The sequence below is a fragment of the Homarus americanus genome, unplaced genomic scaffold (genome assembly GCF_018991925.1).
Source record: "Homarus americanus isolate GMGI-L3 unplaced genomic scaffold, GMGI_Hamer_2.0 scaffold40248, whole genome shotgun sequence".
NCBI classification, from domain to species: Eukaryota; Metazoa; Arthropoda; class Malacostraca; order Decapoda; family Nephropidae; genus Homarus; species Homarus americanus.
This window is the reverse complement of record NW_024712526.1, coordinates 12,404,239-12,421,319: the sequence shown is the minus strand read 5'-3', so window position 1 is coordinate 12,421,319 and position 17,081 is coordinate 12,404,239. Positions and strand designations below refer to the sequence as shown.

Genomic DNA, 17,081 nt, shown 5'->3' with positions numbered 1-17,081 from the left:
TACTTATCATCCAACACTTATCGTCCAACCATTATCATACTTATCATCCAACACTTATCGTCCAACCATTATCATACTTATCATCCAACACTTATCGTCCAACCATTATCATACTTATCATCCAACACTTATCGTCCAACCATTATCATACTTATCATCCAACACTTATCGTCCAACCATTATCATACTTATCATCCAACACTTATCGTCCAACCATTATCATACTTATCATCCAACACTTATCGTCCAACCATTATCATACTTATCATCCAACACTTATCGTCCAACCATTATCATACTTATCATCCAACACTTATCGTCCAACCATTATCATACTTATCATCCAACACTTATCGTCCAACCATTATCATACTTATCATCCAACACTTATCGTCCAACCATTATCATACTTATCATCCAACACTTATCGTCCAACCATTATCATACTTATCATCCAACACTTATCGTCCAACCATTATCATACTTATCATCCAACACTTATCGTCCAACCATTATCATACTTATCATCCAACACTTATCGTCCAACCATTATCATACTTATCATCCAACACTTATCGTCCAACCATTTATCATCCAACACTTATCGTCCAACCATTATCATACTTATCATTATCGTCCAACCATTATCATAACACTTATCATCCAACACTTATCGTCCAACCATTATCATACTTATCATCCAACACTTATCGTCCAACCATTATCATACTTATCATCCAACACTTATCGTCCAACCATTATCATACTTATCATCCAACACTTATCGTCCAACCATTATCATACTTATCTTCCAACACTTATCGTCCAACCATTATCATACTTATCATCCAACACTTATCGTCCAACCATTATCATACTTATCATCCAACACTTATCGTCCAACCATTATCATACTTATCATCCAACACTTATCGTCCAACCATTATCATACTTATCATCCAACACTTATCGTCCAACCATTATCATACTTATCATTCCAACACTTATCGTCCAACCATTATCATACTTATCATCCAACACTTATCGTCCAACCATTATCATACTTATCATCCAACACTTATCGTCCAACCATTATCATACTTATCATCCAACACTTATCGTCCAACCATTATCATACTTATCTTCCAACACTTATCGTCCAACCATTATCATACTTATCATCCAACACTTATCGTCCAACCATTATAATACTTATCATCCAACACTTATCGTCCAACCATTATCATACTTATCTTCCAACACTTATCGTCCAACCATTATCATACTTAACCATCCAACACTTATCGTCCAACCATTATCATACTTATCATCCAACACTTATCGTCCAACCATTATCATACTTATCATCCAACACTTATCGTCCAACCATTATCATACTTATCATCCAACACTTATCGTCCAACCATTATCATACTTATCATCCAACACTTATCGTCCAACCATTATCATACTTATCCTCCAACACTTATCGTCCAACCATTATCATACTTATCATCCAACACTTATCGTCCAACCATTATCATACTTATCATCCAACCTTTATCACTGCATTATTCACCATCACCGTCTTAACTGTGTGACACACACAAAACCCATCCTTACAATCCTGCGTTAAAGACAAAATGACACAACGGACGAGTGATTTTGTCAACCCTACTGAGACAACAGGAGTCGTAGTGTTCATTTTGAAATTCATCGTCCATAGGTTTAAGGTTGTCTCACTGTTGTGTGGGTTGTAAAAAATAATAAATAAGTAATTAGTAAATAAAACTTTCTAATAATTTGATAAATTTTAGTGGCCAAACAGTATAGAAATGGCGAGAGTTAAGTCGAGTACACTTTGCTGTCTTGGTTCATCACAGTTTACTTATATAGAAACACCAATCAGAGGCAGAGAAGATAAAAGTATTATTATATTAGATATTCAATACAACTCACCAAACTCACCCTTTGCTGCCACTCGGATATCGTGTATGAAGAACATCCAATGATAACCAAATGATGCCAAGCTATCATCAGTGTCATCTTGCTCTGTGAGCTGCCAGGTTGGTCGAGAAGCCAACACAGGAGCGGCGGTGATTGTCTGTCTTGGTGTGTAGTCTATCAACCTGGAATGTTTTTACGCCCTCTCGTGAAGCCCTCCAGGCGCCAGGTTCTGGGTCCCAGGTGTGAGAGTTAATTTACCCCTAAAGGTTAGTCGTGAGTGTATCCTCGTAGTTTTTTGTGTGTGTGTTACTCGCCAACACTACTGTAAGTTTATAATTTTTTAAACGATTGAGGAATATCTGCTGTGGTAGTCTGCTACACCCATGCAGGTAACATGGTTGGTCCTCATAGCAGTGCCTTGATGATGTCAGCATCTGTGCCCCTACAGTTGGTATCAACGAGAATACGAGCAATTTTGCAACTGTCCTCACAGCCGACTGACTAGGAAGATAGATCAAAGTCAGCGTTGGTGAAAACCCGCAAACGATTGCTGATGTTGCCTGTATGTAACCCATGTCTCGCTGCCATACAGCAAGGTGTTGAGGACCACTGCAGGATGGACGAACACTTTTGTTGATAGATTAAACTCCTCACAGCCAAAGACACAGGGTACACAGTCTGCCAAAGGCATGAGAAGCACATCTGATCTGATGCTGGATATCCTCATTGCTGCCCGTGGTGGTGGTGGACAGGTGAGAACCAAGGTAATGGATATGGTTAATCTGGAAAGGCCGTGGAGGCATGGCTGAGGCAAGGGCGAGCTGGAACTTAAACTTCGTCTTGTGTAGTCACCTCGAGGCCGAAGTGTGCTTACGCGCCTACGTGGGTGTTAGGATCCACACACTAAAACACCACAACCACCCATCCACCCCAACCCCCTCACCTACCCATCCAAGTCACAAATTTCAGAACTCGTGAATCACCTGCTCCTCACATCCTGAGTCTCCGAGCAACATTCTCTGGTGTTAAATTGTATGAAATATTTTGGGAAAAGTAATGGAGATGTTTACTGTACTAATAGTTTATAGAGATAGTGTGTGATGGTTGCACGAATATAACTATGTATGATATAGCATGACACTACCACTTAGTGTTCACTGGCAGGCCATGAAATTGGTCGGATTCAAGAGTTGGTTATTGAGAGAGAGAGAGGAGAGAGAGAGAGAAGGGGGGGGGGGGGATATCACAAGACATCCTGGTTATTTCTCAAAAAGTAAAAAAAATAATTTTAAAAGGCATAAGTACAACAAGAAGGTATCTTTAGTTGACAATCTTTCTTGCTTTTCTCTTCGCCGCAATGATGCTTCACTCTCTCTCTTTTACGGGTACTTTTACGGGCAATGTTCGGTGGATTTAGCATCCTGTGTACCGCCGGCAAGGCCGTGGGCTCGTAACACAGTCTTGCCCGCGGTGCCCACCATTTCTCTGTGGATGTTGGTATACTAGAATAACCCGTTATAGTGCATCCTTCTTTCCTCACACAACCAAACTGTGGAATGCTCTGCCTTCTTCTGTGTTTCCATACTCATACAATGTCTCACTTTAAAAAGCTGGTTTTCTGCATCTTCGTGGTGTAGATTAATATAACCTTTTTCTTTTCAATTTCAAATTTATTTCTATTCTTTTTTCGCACCCCAGGCCCCGATGTGGGTCGTTGACCTGTGCCCAGGTGGGCCAATCCCCGTAAAAAAATAAAAATAAAATGCCAACTAGGGTGTAATCACCAGAAAATAACGGGAGAAACTTCTTTTTTGTATATATTGTGATGCAGCACAAAGGTAAGGTATACAATATATAATTTACGACTTAACATAGTGGGTCAAAACTGTGGAGATGGCCAAGAGGATACAAGGTTCACCTCTTATTATGAAGGTCGCACATTCGATCTCTGGCACTCCCAGTCCACCCAGCTTTAAATTTTGATATCTTGTGAGGAACCCAAGGTCTACTGTAACGGAAGGAGCTTCGGCGGAGCCTTAACTCCGAGGACGCCCTTGTATTAAACCTTTGTCGACGGAAGTGTAACCATATCCGATAATTCTGAGAGTATACGTTACGTAATGTACATTAATGATGTGTTTATTACCTAGCGTTGTACGCTTGTGATATTTATATTAAAGACACTATACTTATGATTTGGACTGAGTCAAAGTAGATAGAAATGAAGACAATTAAATTCTGAATATATTACAACCAAGACAACTATGAAATATGAAACCTGAGTAAGAGTAAAGCGTGGGAACCTGACACCGTCGACAAACACACACACATATGCAGACACGAGCAGTGAAGGTGTCCACAGTCAACAAACAATGAACCCTTAACACTACACTACACACCAGCGTGAGTGAGTGATGGTCTGTCACTCACTAATATAAGTTCAACTGACAGGCAGAATAATGGCGTCACGTTAAGAGGGAACAAACAACAACGAGCTTCAATGTGGCGACCCAGGAGTGAGATCCCACACACGGTTAGAAACTCAACACTGAGCTACTGGCTACTTCCCAAACCACCACACAATACCTGCCCCCGACTACGATACCTACCCATGAGCACACAATACCTGCCCAGAACGACGATATCTGCCCATGAGCACACAATACCTGCCCACGACCATGATACCTGCTCACGACCACAAACACCTGCCCACGACCACGATACCTGCTCATAAGCACACAATACCTGCCCACAACGACGATATCTGCCCATGAGCACACAATACCTGCCCACGACCATGATACATGACCACGACCACAAATACCTGCTCACGACAACGATACCTGCTCATAAGCACACAATACCTGCCCAGAACGACGATATCTGCCCATGAGCACACAATACCTGCCCACGACCACGATACCTGCTCATAAGCACACAATACCTGCCCAGAACGACGATATCTGCACATGAGCACACAATACCTGCCCACGACCACGATACCTGCTCATAAGCACACAATACCTGCCCAGAACGAGGATATCTGCCCATGAGCACACAATACTAGCCCACAACATCATACCTGCCCATGACTGCACAATACTTCCTCAGAACCACACAATACCTGCTCAGATCCACACAATACCTGCTCAGATCCACACAATACCTGCTCAGATCCACATATCTGTAGGAAGCAGTGATGGGTGACAGGAACTACGGTATATCTTCCCTTCAAGATTATAATCACAAGGAAATAATAATTGATGTTTCAAGATTATAATCACAAGGAAATAATAATTGATGTTTGAGGATGTTTCAGCATCAATGAATACTTGTTATGTTTCAGTCTGTGTAAATAAATGCTATCTGTGTGTTCCAGTTAAGCGTACGGTACATTTAAGCTTATAGTGTACGGTATACCACCACAGACTAACCAACAACGACAGGTCGGGGGGGGTGTATATAGCCTAACCATGGTGTGCAGGCGTCTACACCTATGACACAGACACAGACAATACACCTTCTCCTCCCACGCATCCTTTACTCTTTTCCGCCACCTGATCATGCACGAAGACCAAGGTTTTCCTACCATTTAGAACTGTGAGCTACGACACCGGAAGAATTACCGGTTGGTCGAGCGCACTCAAGGTAATGGGGTTTTAGAGGAGGGAGTATCCCACCTCCCGTGTGAAGTGAGAAGTGACAAAGATGGTATTATTATGTCATTACGAGGTTAGTGTATTCTTTAAGGTAAGCCTAGAAACATTATAGGCAGTCTTCTTAAACCTGGTGGATTTAAAATATTAAGTGGCAGTGGCTTATTAATTTAGTGGTAAAAATTATAACACCGGTAACCTAGGTAGGACTCTCTTATGTGACCCCCTGTAAGTTGGTGCTCACTCCTACTCCCTGCCACCACATCGGGGCGTATGATCTCGGAACTATTATTTTTTAGCACAACAATTCCCTTATTCTCAGAAATATTAAAAACCGCTGTATGGTAATGAACTAACCAACATTCCTTCTTATTCAGTGTGTGCAAGATACAAGCATCAGTATGTGAACACGAGGAGCTTCAGGGGCCGGTCTGTAACACCCACGGCAGGTCAAGATACTGTTAACAATAATAAGTTAGTGTCCCAACTACCTCGGGGTAAACACTGACGACCTAGATACTGTTATAGGACCCGGTGGTTGAGTGGATACAGTGGTCGCTTCCTGCCTTAAATTTGTTGGTTCGAGTCCAGGGCACCCATGTCTACCCAGTTACAAATGGATGCCAGACCTACGTTGGGAAGTGAAGGCGGCAGAGTGGAGTTCAGGCCGCACTGCCCCCTTGTGTATCGAGACTTACTGTAGTATACAGTGTGCTGTACCCACACTGCCCTCCAGCCCCTGAACCTTTTATCTACTCCCGTACCACAGACAACACTGGTGGAGTGCCACAACCAGTTACTCTCCTACTGTATCATCTACAAGTAGTGCTGAGTAATGTCATTCTGAGGTCGCTGGTGCAACACTGAGAGGCGCCACTCAGACAGATATAGTATTAATACTTTAGGTTAAGCCTTACTGTGTAGGTGTTATTAACAGGTATGGTGTTAACTAAGCCCCTACAGACGTTATTAACGAGAGAGGTGTTAACAGACTAACTATATATTGTATTCCATACGTAAAATACGGCCAGTATAATCCTGGCAGGTGACCACACTTGTACCGCGTCAGGTCTGGCAGACTATGCCACCGTAGATCAGTCTACAACAAGGCTTCCTGAGCAACCAAGTGATCAACCAGACTTACTACCCACACCACACAAGCCTCAAGAATATAATTAATCAGGTAGGGTACTAGACACCATGTACATCACTATTAAAGAAGCAGAAGCAGAGTTCAATAACAGCAACGCGAGTCATCAACGATGAAACAAGACTCCATTATAGACCAGGTGGAGGCGAACCTAAATTTTGCGTTTGGTACTCACGGGTGTGTACGTACTGTGGGCCGCTGTGTAGGACGGCCGGGTACAGGGACATCATAGTACCTCACGGCTCGCACCCCAGGTAATCTCTTGGGACAGATGGTGACCTCGGTAACTTTGGTAAGCTGCTGGGCACTCTCCATGGCACCACCTGAGGCCGGACTGTTGCTCGTCCTGCCCAAGACCCAACCTGCCTTCTCCTTGCCACCCACGGTTGACACTCTGTTCACACGTATTTAATGACATTTTAAATCACATCTTTACAACTACAACTGAATTTGAGAAATATTTTCCTGTTGTTATTATCGCACTGTGTATGTTACAAAAGCAAAATATTACAAGATATACGCGAAAAGCGGCCAAAGAAATGACAGGAAAATTTTCAGGCGATAAACAATTCAGATACGCGAAACTGATGATGGTGGAGTGGTGGGTCAGACCGTGTCACGTTACCTGTCGCAACCCACCACTACCCCGCCACACCAAGCTGCACCACCCTCACTGTATGCTGCACCACCCTCACTGTATGCTGCACCACCCTCATTGTATGCTGCACTACCCTCACTGTATGCTGCACCACCCTCACTTTATGCTGCACCATCTTCACTGTATGCTGCACCAGCCTCACTGTATGCTGCACCATCCTTACTGTATGCTGCACCATCTTCACTGTATGCTGCACTACCCTCACTGTATGCTTCACCATCTTCACTGTATGCTGCACCAGCCTCACTGTATGCTGCACTACCCTCACTGTATGCTGCAATATCATCACTGTATGCTGCACCAGCCAAACACTACACTCAGAAAAAAATGAATTGCGTGTGTAAATACTCAGCGAACACTCATTATAGGTTCAGTACTTTTAAGGAGACATTTAAAGGTTCAAATCTGACACGATACTGATTTTGGGGACCTGTTTGTCTATAAGAAACGTTCACAAATGCATCCATGGAATAAAAAAAATGTCAAGTATCTTCAGGTGGCCCATCTTACAAAAATAAAAATAAGTTAATGAATAAATGAATGAATAAATAAATAAAAATCAAGATAGGTGGACACACAACTCTCTAGCCCTGTACCCTGGGATACACCTTTACATTATCAACTAAACGGTACCCTCCCTCCACCTTCCCTCCCCAAAGATGGTCATTTTACCCCAGACTCCACATGACTGCTGGAACTACTGCTCTTGAACACATCCATATCAGTGAAGCACATGGCATCCCTCAAGTGGGAGAACAACCAGTACCGTGTAGTGTGTGTCAACATAAACAACTGGTCATCTCTTACAAACTGAACTTGTTGTTATCCTCACAGTGTTAAGTCTCTGGTACAAACACAATGACTGACTCCCTCTAACCCCTCACGTCACTCAATTCCTCCCAATGTCATGCAGTATACAGGTGTGTGTGAGGCCAGACGCAGGTGTATCTGTGTAAGGGAATCAAGCATCAGTTACTATGATTACAATCTCTGTGGGTACATGAACTGGCTCAACTCTGTGGCTCTTAAGAGTGATTTTGACCACTCCAACAAAATTCTTAAGGGCAGTAAAATGTAAACAATAAGAACAAGACTAAAAACCTCAATATTGTAAGACAAACACAAGTGACGTATACAGCCACGATATAATGTATCAGGAGAAACACATACAGTACATGAACCACCAAACACTGAGAGACTAACAGGTCGTACAGTACCAGCCAGGCTGTGTCTTGTCTATAACAGGCGGCAGTTCAGTGTGTACAAAAACACATCACAAGAAAAGTAAAGTCTGTGGACAAGATTATGATCACCGCCTTGGGGGTGCTGGTGGTAGAGTGGTACCGCTCTTGCCTTCGCAAGCGAGATGTCACGGGTTCGATTCCCGGGCCGGTGGAAGTTGTTTGGACATACTTCCTAGCCCCCATTAGTCCCTGTTCACCTAGCAGTAAAGTAGGTACCTGGTGTAAATCGAAAGTTGCGAATTCGTATTCAGGGACAAGTTGTTGGAGCTTCCAATAACTTGATGACATAAAAACCATTGACTCTTCAGGCTTATGCCCTTGACTCTTCAGGCTTCTACGCCCTTAACTCATGAGACATAAAGGCAAGCATGAACTTAGCATGCTTCCCTGTTGGGCACTGTAAACGCTTCTGCGCTTCACCTTACACAAGGATGCAGGGGAGTGCCCGATAAAAAAAAAAAAAAAAAAGATCACCGCCTTGAACGTTAATTAATCGACTAACCAGAACTGAAGAATTCCAGAAGAGTCAACATAATACTGTCTTAAGCTTTTCTCCCTAGTCTACTGCTAAAGATATATTACCTATGATAATGAGAAAATATCCCTATGTAGCATCCTGTCCATAACTCACACTGTACTGTATAACTATTGTATAGGTCTCTATCCCTGAGGTCTGGATCCTGGACTTTTTTCAGACTTGTATTATTTTGTGCTACCGTCCACAGGATGGACACTGGGTGTACAATAAACCAGCCGCCCTACAGCAAAAACTAAACCAGGTGACCAGGTAAATGATTATGCAGTTTGTTAGGATCACCTTAGAGGTTCACAGTTTGCATGATACTCGTCACGTTAGGTCCCTCAGACACACTATATATTGGCATCTTTACATACACAGGATTCCAAAACAACATCAGGTCAACTTTGAACACCAAAAAAGATCGTCAATGACACTTTGTGCTCGTAAAGAAAATGTTGTAGGTATATACAAACACAATGATAAAGACACTTTCATGACACGTCTAGACACCAAGCACCTTCACAATGTGCACTGTACAGTATGTTCAGGTCGACATATACTGTACACTGGTGTTGTTTCTCTGTGGTTTATCTTCTCCTACAGTGGGATTTCAGTGTTATGATTTCCGTGGTACTACATAATTTTTTCAGGTACTGTACATCTATTATATTGTAACACGACGACCTCCATCAGGTAATATATACTGTGATGGCTTCATTTTCCCACAACCAGAAAACATGAATAATCTAAACGTTTCCTTTACCACATTAGGCACGTGTTTGTAGACTGGTGAGGGTTACAAACACCTCAAATACTCAAACTGCTTCAAGCTTCCCTCGCTGTAGTCCGGAAATTGTGTGAATGAACTTAAACAAAATGCATGGGAAAAATATGTTAACATCCTAAACCAGCACACTCCCCTCAGCATAAACACAGAGGTAAAAACAGTAGACACGTCTCCCATCCAAAGACACACACACACACACACAAACACACAACACCGGGAGACGTACTGATGGCTGTAACTACCATGACTGAGCCACCGCCCATGTTACAACCAGAATTCCATCAGTAGAGCCCAATAGATAGACATCACCCGTCCCTCACACTGGTAACATCTATTACGACAAAAACTTGTTTACAGGAGGTGACGGAGGCTACTAGTTCCTCGTTCCTGGCCAGCAACACAAAAACATCAATGTTAGTTAGCAGTCACTCACAGAAAGATGACCTTTAGTGTTGTTCGTATATATTCTGATGAACGAATACATAATAATATAACACCTTACTTATACAAAAAACACAATTTAAAATACATGATATACATGATCAAGGAATGTTGTATTAATACTTATACATGACGACTAACATCTATACTGTATATCTCGGTTTCATTTATGTTATAAGACTCACCTTAACACTATGTTATATAAACTGTGTTGTGGGGGGGGGGGGTAGGGAAGGGACGTAATTTTCTTTCAGTACAACATTAAAACTTTCTCCCAGTACTTAGCACATTAGAAGGCCCATCACACCCTCGGCAGCACATTCAGTACTTCATCCCCGGCTCAGGTGACCATATACTCAATGGGACAGAGATACGGTACACCCTAACCACCACCACGAACGAGAACCTTTCACCACCCAGCCAGGTCTAACATGCACCACTGCGCCTCGCGTCCCCGGTGACACACAAAAGATATATTGCAGATATGTTGTACAGGGAGATTACGTCACCAGCAACAACACCAATGCCAAGTAACACCAGCAACAACAGTAACAATAACAGTAACACCAGCAACAACAATAACAATAATAAAGTAACACCAGCAACAGTACCGCCAGCAACAACCAAAACAGGAATACCAATAACAAAAATAATAGTTACACCAGCAACAACAATAACAACAACAGTAACACCAGCAGCAGTAACACCAGCAACACCAACAGTGACACTAATAACAGTAAAACTAACAACAGTAAAACTAGCAACAGTAACACTAGCAACAGTAACACCAACAACAGTAACACGAGCAACAGTAACACTAGCAACAGTAACACCAACAACAGTAAAACTAGCAACAGTAACACTAGCAACACTAACACTAGCAGCAGTAACACTAGCAACAGCAGCGTTACACAAGACTGACACCCTTACCGTGTTACGTGAGGCTGGTGTATAACTGTTTTGACGACGTTAATATATTCTTTGTGTAAGAGTTCTTGGGTAAGTTACTGCATTTACTAATATCTTCTACACTATAGCCGTCTACTGTACAGATATGTTAATGTGTACTCATGTAATATTCTATAATCATAATATGTGATTTTTTTAACCATAAAAGTTTATTTTTTATGTAATTTACCGCCTTGTAAAGTGGCTTACCATGTGGCTACTGGGTAGAGTAGACCCAAACGCCAGCAATAACCTAACCCATTCCCTGTAATCAGTATTAATATTATTTTCTAACAGGAATAAATAATTGTAATTGCAGTTATTGTGTGCGCGCTGAAAACTATATGACCATGGGAAATCGAGGCCATGACACCATCGTGAACAAACTCCTTCCCACCGACGTCTAATGTACACTGATAACTACTTTTCCAGGGCCACAATGACGTGAAATTGAAAGCTAATGGGTTTAAGGTTGTGACGTCAGAAGTATGAAATCTGAGACTGCAATTTTGCAACATTAAAATGAAAACCGGTTTTTGGTACGATATCTGGTACAATTTGTACTAAGTTAACTTTTTTTATGCTCATTCCGACTATATTGAATAAAACTAATTGTACCGAGCACAGCCACACACTTCATCGTCGCCACCTCACCTCCTCCTCAACCTTTTCATGGAAAGCTTTTTCAATGTTCGTTTCATTGTCTTTTTTTGAATTTTCTTTTTTTAACCACGGACATTCAACTATCGAAGTCACTTTACTGGCACCATCCACTACTCTATTTCCAAACCAGTGTTTTACTTATCTCGCGCCTAAATCTAAATTTAGCTTATTTAAAACCATTGCTACGAGTTCGTTCCTTGTTGGAATTTAAGTAACTCTGTTATATCACCTTTGTTTAACCCTGGCTTCCATTTATACACCTCAATCACAGTGAACGTAGGCAGGTGTGTACAGCCACATACAGACAGTGAACGTAGGCAGGTGTGTACAGTCATGTACAGACACAGTGAACGTAGGCAGGTGTGTACAGTCATGTACAGACACAGTGAACGTAGGCAGGTGTGTACAGTCATGTACAGACACAGTGAACGTAGGCAGAACATCCCAAAACACAACACTAAAATTAGACAAGTTTAGATTTAGGCGCGATATAGGTAAACATTGGTTTGGAAATAGAGTAGTGGATGAGCTGAACAAGTTACCGAACATCATCAATAACTCGTACACGCCGGAGAGCTTCAAATATAGGTTGGACGGATATATGAGCAATAGCGGTTGGGTGCAAACGGGGCTGCCTAGTATGGGCCAATAGGCACGATGCAGTTTCCTCCATTCTCATGTTATGTTCTTAGGTGTGTGACGTATATAGTCCAAAACTCAACAGACTCGAAGACAGGTGTGTGTGAAGCATACAGTCAGTTATAAAGATACACGTGGGACATGACGGGTATGTAGAGGGAGGGAAGAATTGTCATACATCTTCTTCCTACAGCGTAAAGTGAAAGGTGCCACCAGCCGCGTCTCGTGACTTCTCAGCTACCTGGGAGAGAGTAGCACGCGGTCACACCAGTCCCACCACATGAATACTAACACACTTGTGAATGTACAGTACTAGGAAGAAGGGAGACAAGAAGGATGGGAGGGAAGGGGGTAGGGAGGGGGAGAAAGAAGTAGGGAGGAAGGAAGAAGGTAGGGACGGAGGAAGACAGAGAAGGAAGTAAAGAGGGAGGGAAGAAGAGAAGGAAGGAGGTAAGAACAACTGTATCGTACATATATTTCAACAACTAACTACTGTACTCCGACATGACCTTCTTAGTTCCCCAAGTGTCTCAACAGATGTAACTGAACTGAACAAGATTCATCTCATAAACCCTACCCTACCCTAACCTTATCCTACCCTACCCTACCTTACCTTTACTTACCTTGATCCAGCTCAACCTAATGTACTTTCACGTTCTTCATGTCGCATACTGGCATTAGCTAAACCAATGAATGCCTGTCTGTTCTGGGACTATGTATTTGGGTAAAATAGTGATTTTTTTCTTCTAAATCTGAGAAAAAAAAAGTGTTGCTCCACTCCCAGGGACTACGACTATATTTTGATGTGAGTTTATTAATTATTATTATTTTTTACTCTCGGGTAATATTTACTTCTAGAATCGAGAATGAACAGTAAGAGGTCGCTAATGGTGTTGGTCATAAGAAATTATTGGGTAACAGAAACGTATTGAAAATGAGCTTGATTTTTTATATGTAGTCATAACGTAATAAAACATCCAGAACGGTCGGCGATTACTTGGAAATATCGGTTGTGTTATCGTGGTTCTGCCAGACACAGTGCAGGACATGAGCTGTTGCTGACCGGTGATGGGGACCACAATGATCAACACTACCCAGTACCATGATGCATCTCCATATTGTTCAGTCCAAATTGTATCTTTATCTCGGTTGTCCCCAAACATATGGCAGGACCCAAATGCCACCAGTCACACACAGCCTCAGAGGTATGGTGAACGCCAAATAACAAAGGTAAGAGATAATGAACGACACTCAGTAATTGTCGCCGCTGATGGAGACCTCAATACAACTCCGGCGGTCGAGAATTAGAGGAAATGAACGTTTCAGAGCACAGGTGGTGGTGTGTGGGTGACCGTGAGCGCCACTTATGGCCTGGCTCACTCCCTCCCATACATATCTCTCCATACCACAGAGTTTAGACTTGAACTTAACACAGAACAAAGTTTCCTTCATAAAACACTGAAAACATTAATTGTACAGTAGTGCGATGTTCTTTAGTAGTGCTTTATAAAAGTAGTGCTTTATAAAATAGACTGACCAAATATACTGTAATCCTATCACTTTTGTTCACTCAACAATTATTAATCTTTAGTAAAACCAAACAGTAAATCATTATATGAGCCAAGCAGCTCCATGATGGCCGCTATCACGGCTGACAGACTGCTTGTTTCCGACAGTAGACGAAATGAAGCAACGTAACTTAACTAATACCTACACCTCTTATATTCAGTTTGTCGGGTCATGTCATCTGCTGTCTACTAAAAACAGATAATGTAGTGTTTCTCATTACCCAGCCCAGATGATGTAGTGTTTCTCATTATCCAGCCCAGATGATGTAGTGTTTCTCATTATCCAGCCCAGGTGATCTAGTGTTTCTCATTATCCAGCCCAGGAGACGTAGTGTTTCTCATAAACCAACCCAGGTGATGTAGTGTTTCTCATTACCCAACCCAGATGATGTAGTGTTTCTCATTATCCAGCCCAGGTGATGTAGTGTTTCTCATTAACCAGCCCAGGTGATGTAGTGTTTCTCATTAACCAGCTCGAAGGAGGTAATATTTCTCAGCTGACCAGAAGACTTAATGAAGACGTAATCATTTATTTGTGTTACCCAGAGTTACAAATTGAGACATTTTAATAAACCTTTGTTGATGTACGTTACAAACTCCCTCTAATAGTAGTAAATGTAAACACGGGCTGAATTTACAACAAGTCATCTTCAATTTGAGGAGATAGACAAGAGCAAAACCGTCACACATGTATACATTGTAGATAGATAGTGCTGGTACCTAAGTATTATACCTAGACAGTGCAGACATACAAACAATGGTAAATAAAAAGTCGATTCAACCAAGGAGAACAAACAGTTACTGAAATTCCTACAATATAAAGACAAGATGGACACTTACAGGAATGCCCAATAGATTTCATTCATGTTATTGAAGGTATTCTACTTAATCATTCTAATCACATGTCAATCATTTGGTATGATGAACATACTTCCACTAACCAATTTTACAGCCGTTAGGCTAAACAATGATTTGAGGACAGAAACTCTCTAATCAAGCATTATTTATGTGAACCTTCCACACACATACGCACACAGTAAATATGTTAATTTTCATCGCGTATGTCAGTAACACTTCCTTGACAGAAACAAAACTCCTGACGTTGAATGTGTCGTGCAGCACACGTGAGCCTCATCACAAGACGGTACAAATGCCTGAGTTAACCAGAAACCAGTTAATTATTTAAGTTATTATTATTTAATTTCTATGCCTGTCGAGTATATGGGGATGATATATTGACTTGCATCTGTGTACTTCCGTCTGGCCCAAGACTGTAAGCAGGATTATATACCAAATGCAGCGTCAAATAATTTTATATATTGGTGGCGCCCTTCAGTGTACAGTACCCTTGGAGTATATTACCTGATCACATCTTACAATTTGTGTGGTGGATTTTAGTCGGTGCTGACATATTTTAAGTTTCTCAAACACAACTAATTGTTATTATATTTTTTCAATCATATTTTGTCAACAGATGGAGTTTTTAATTTTGAATAAAAACAGAACCAGTATTGCTTCTGAGAAAATAAATACATAATAAACATTGGCCAAATAATAATAACGGACATTCGTTGTACTCTCTGAGGTCATAGCTACTGGACTGTACTTATGAGGAAAAGAGCAAACTGAAGGAAATTGTCGGGAGGAACTTAAGGAACTCACTTGGTTACTGTACTGTGCCGCCTCCGTCGGATATATTGTAAGGACTTTACACTTACACACGAGCCACACGACACAGACAAAGGCGAGAAAACTATTACACAGAAGAAAATATAAAAAGGGAGTGTAGGGTGAGAGAGTGTAGGTAATAATAACACATCTGCCACACTTATATCCTATTTTCCAAAAGATGTCATGCGGTGAGCCATGGCCGCGATATTCCTCTCCAACACCACTCGCTGCTCCTCTTTCCATAGAAGGTAACTTAAACCTCGTGCAGCAGGACGTGATCCACTATACTTTTTGGTGAGCACCTTCACAGCACAGTGTATGTCTGATTAATAATTCAATTAAAGAAATACACAAATATATAAAATTAAATGTGTGTGTGTGTGTGTGTGTGTGTGTGTGTACTTTATCAGGTGTGGGACTCAGTAGTACAAGATAATTTGGCATTACATTATGTCTTGCGTTATAATATTCCTCACTGCTAATATTATGTACTATTTCACTCACTGGTAGTACCCCAGTCACTGTGTCTGTGTTCTTCAGGTAGAGTCGTCTGTAAATTTCTTTATACCCTGTACTGTATATCTCTGGGCTTCGCATCACCGGAATATTAGCCCAACCTTATTTCACATGGAGCAACTTTCACCCTAACACTGGTCCTCCTGCCCCGGCCCCGGACCCGGCCCCTGCGACATATCAATACAACAATGTTAAAGAAAAACTTTAACATTTATCTTATATTGATTTACAGTTGTCTGGTATATGCTTAGGAAGGGTTCTTTTTAATACCTAATTCTAATAATAACATTCTACGCATTTTAAGTCTTAATTTTATATACAAAAAAGGGGGGGGGGGAGCCAAGAATTGATCTCACGGTGGTTGGTGACTGCTTGGTGAGCGAGGCCGTGGCGCTAGGGGAGGGAACGAGGGTGAATAATTCTATCTTTCAGTCTGGAGGGGCGGCCATACAGCTGCTGAAGGATATAAAAACAAACAATATTGCCACTGGTAAAATTAATATATGAAGAAGGTTTGAAAGAGTGATGTCATCACCTGAGTACGCTGCCACTACTGTACACTACTAAGCCAGGTGGCTTCCCTGACGGCACCCAAGGATAAAATGAATGTCTTCGCCCAAGAAGCGACTTACAATACCCACAGCCTCGTGTCCTGCATAATAGAGCTCCAGCT

The 17,081-nt window shown here is 41.7% G+C and overlaps 1 protein-coding gene across 3 annotated transcripts in view; it reads right to left on the bottom strand.

Moving 5' to 3' along the window:
- LOC121863254 overlaps positions 1-17,081 on the bottom strand; it is a 106,030-nt gene that overhangs the window by 23,189 nt on the left and 65,760 nt on the right. For 2 of the 3 annotated variants that reach the window (XM_042361810.1, XM_042361800.1), the window contains one exon: positions 6,929-7,147. The exons of the other annotated variant lie outside the window; for it this stretch is intronic. In XM_042361810.1, the coding sequence (XP_042217744.1) occupies positions 6,929-7,147 (219 nt within the window). The remainder of the gene's footprint in view (positions 1-6,928; positions 7,148-17,081) is intronic. 3 annotated transcript variants of the gene reach the window in all.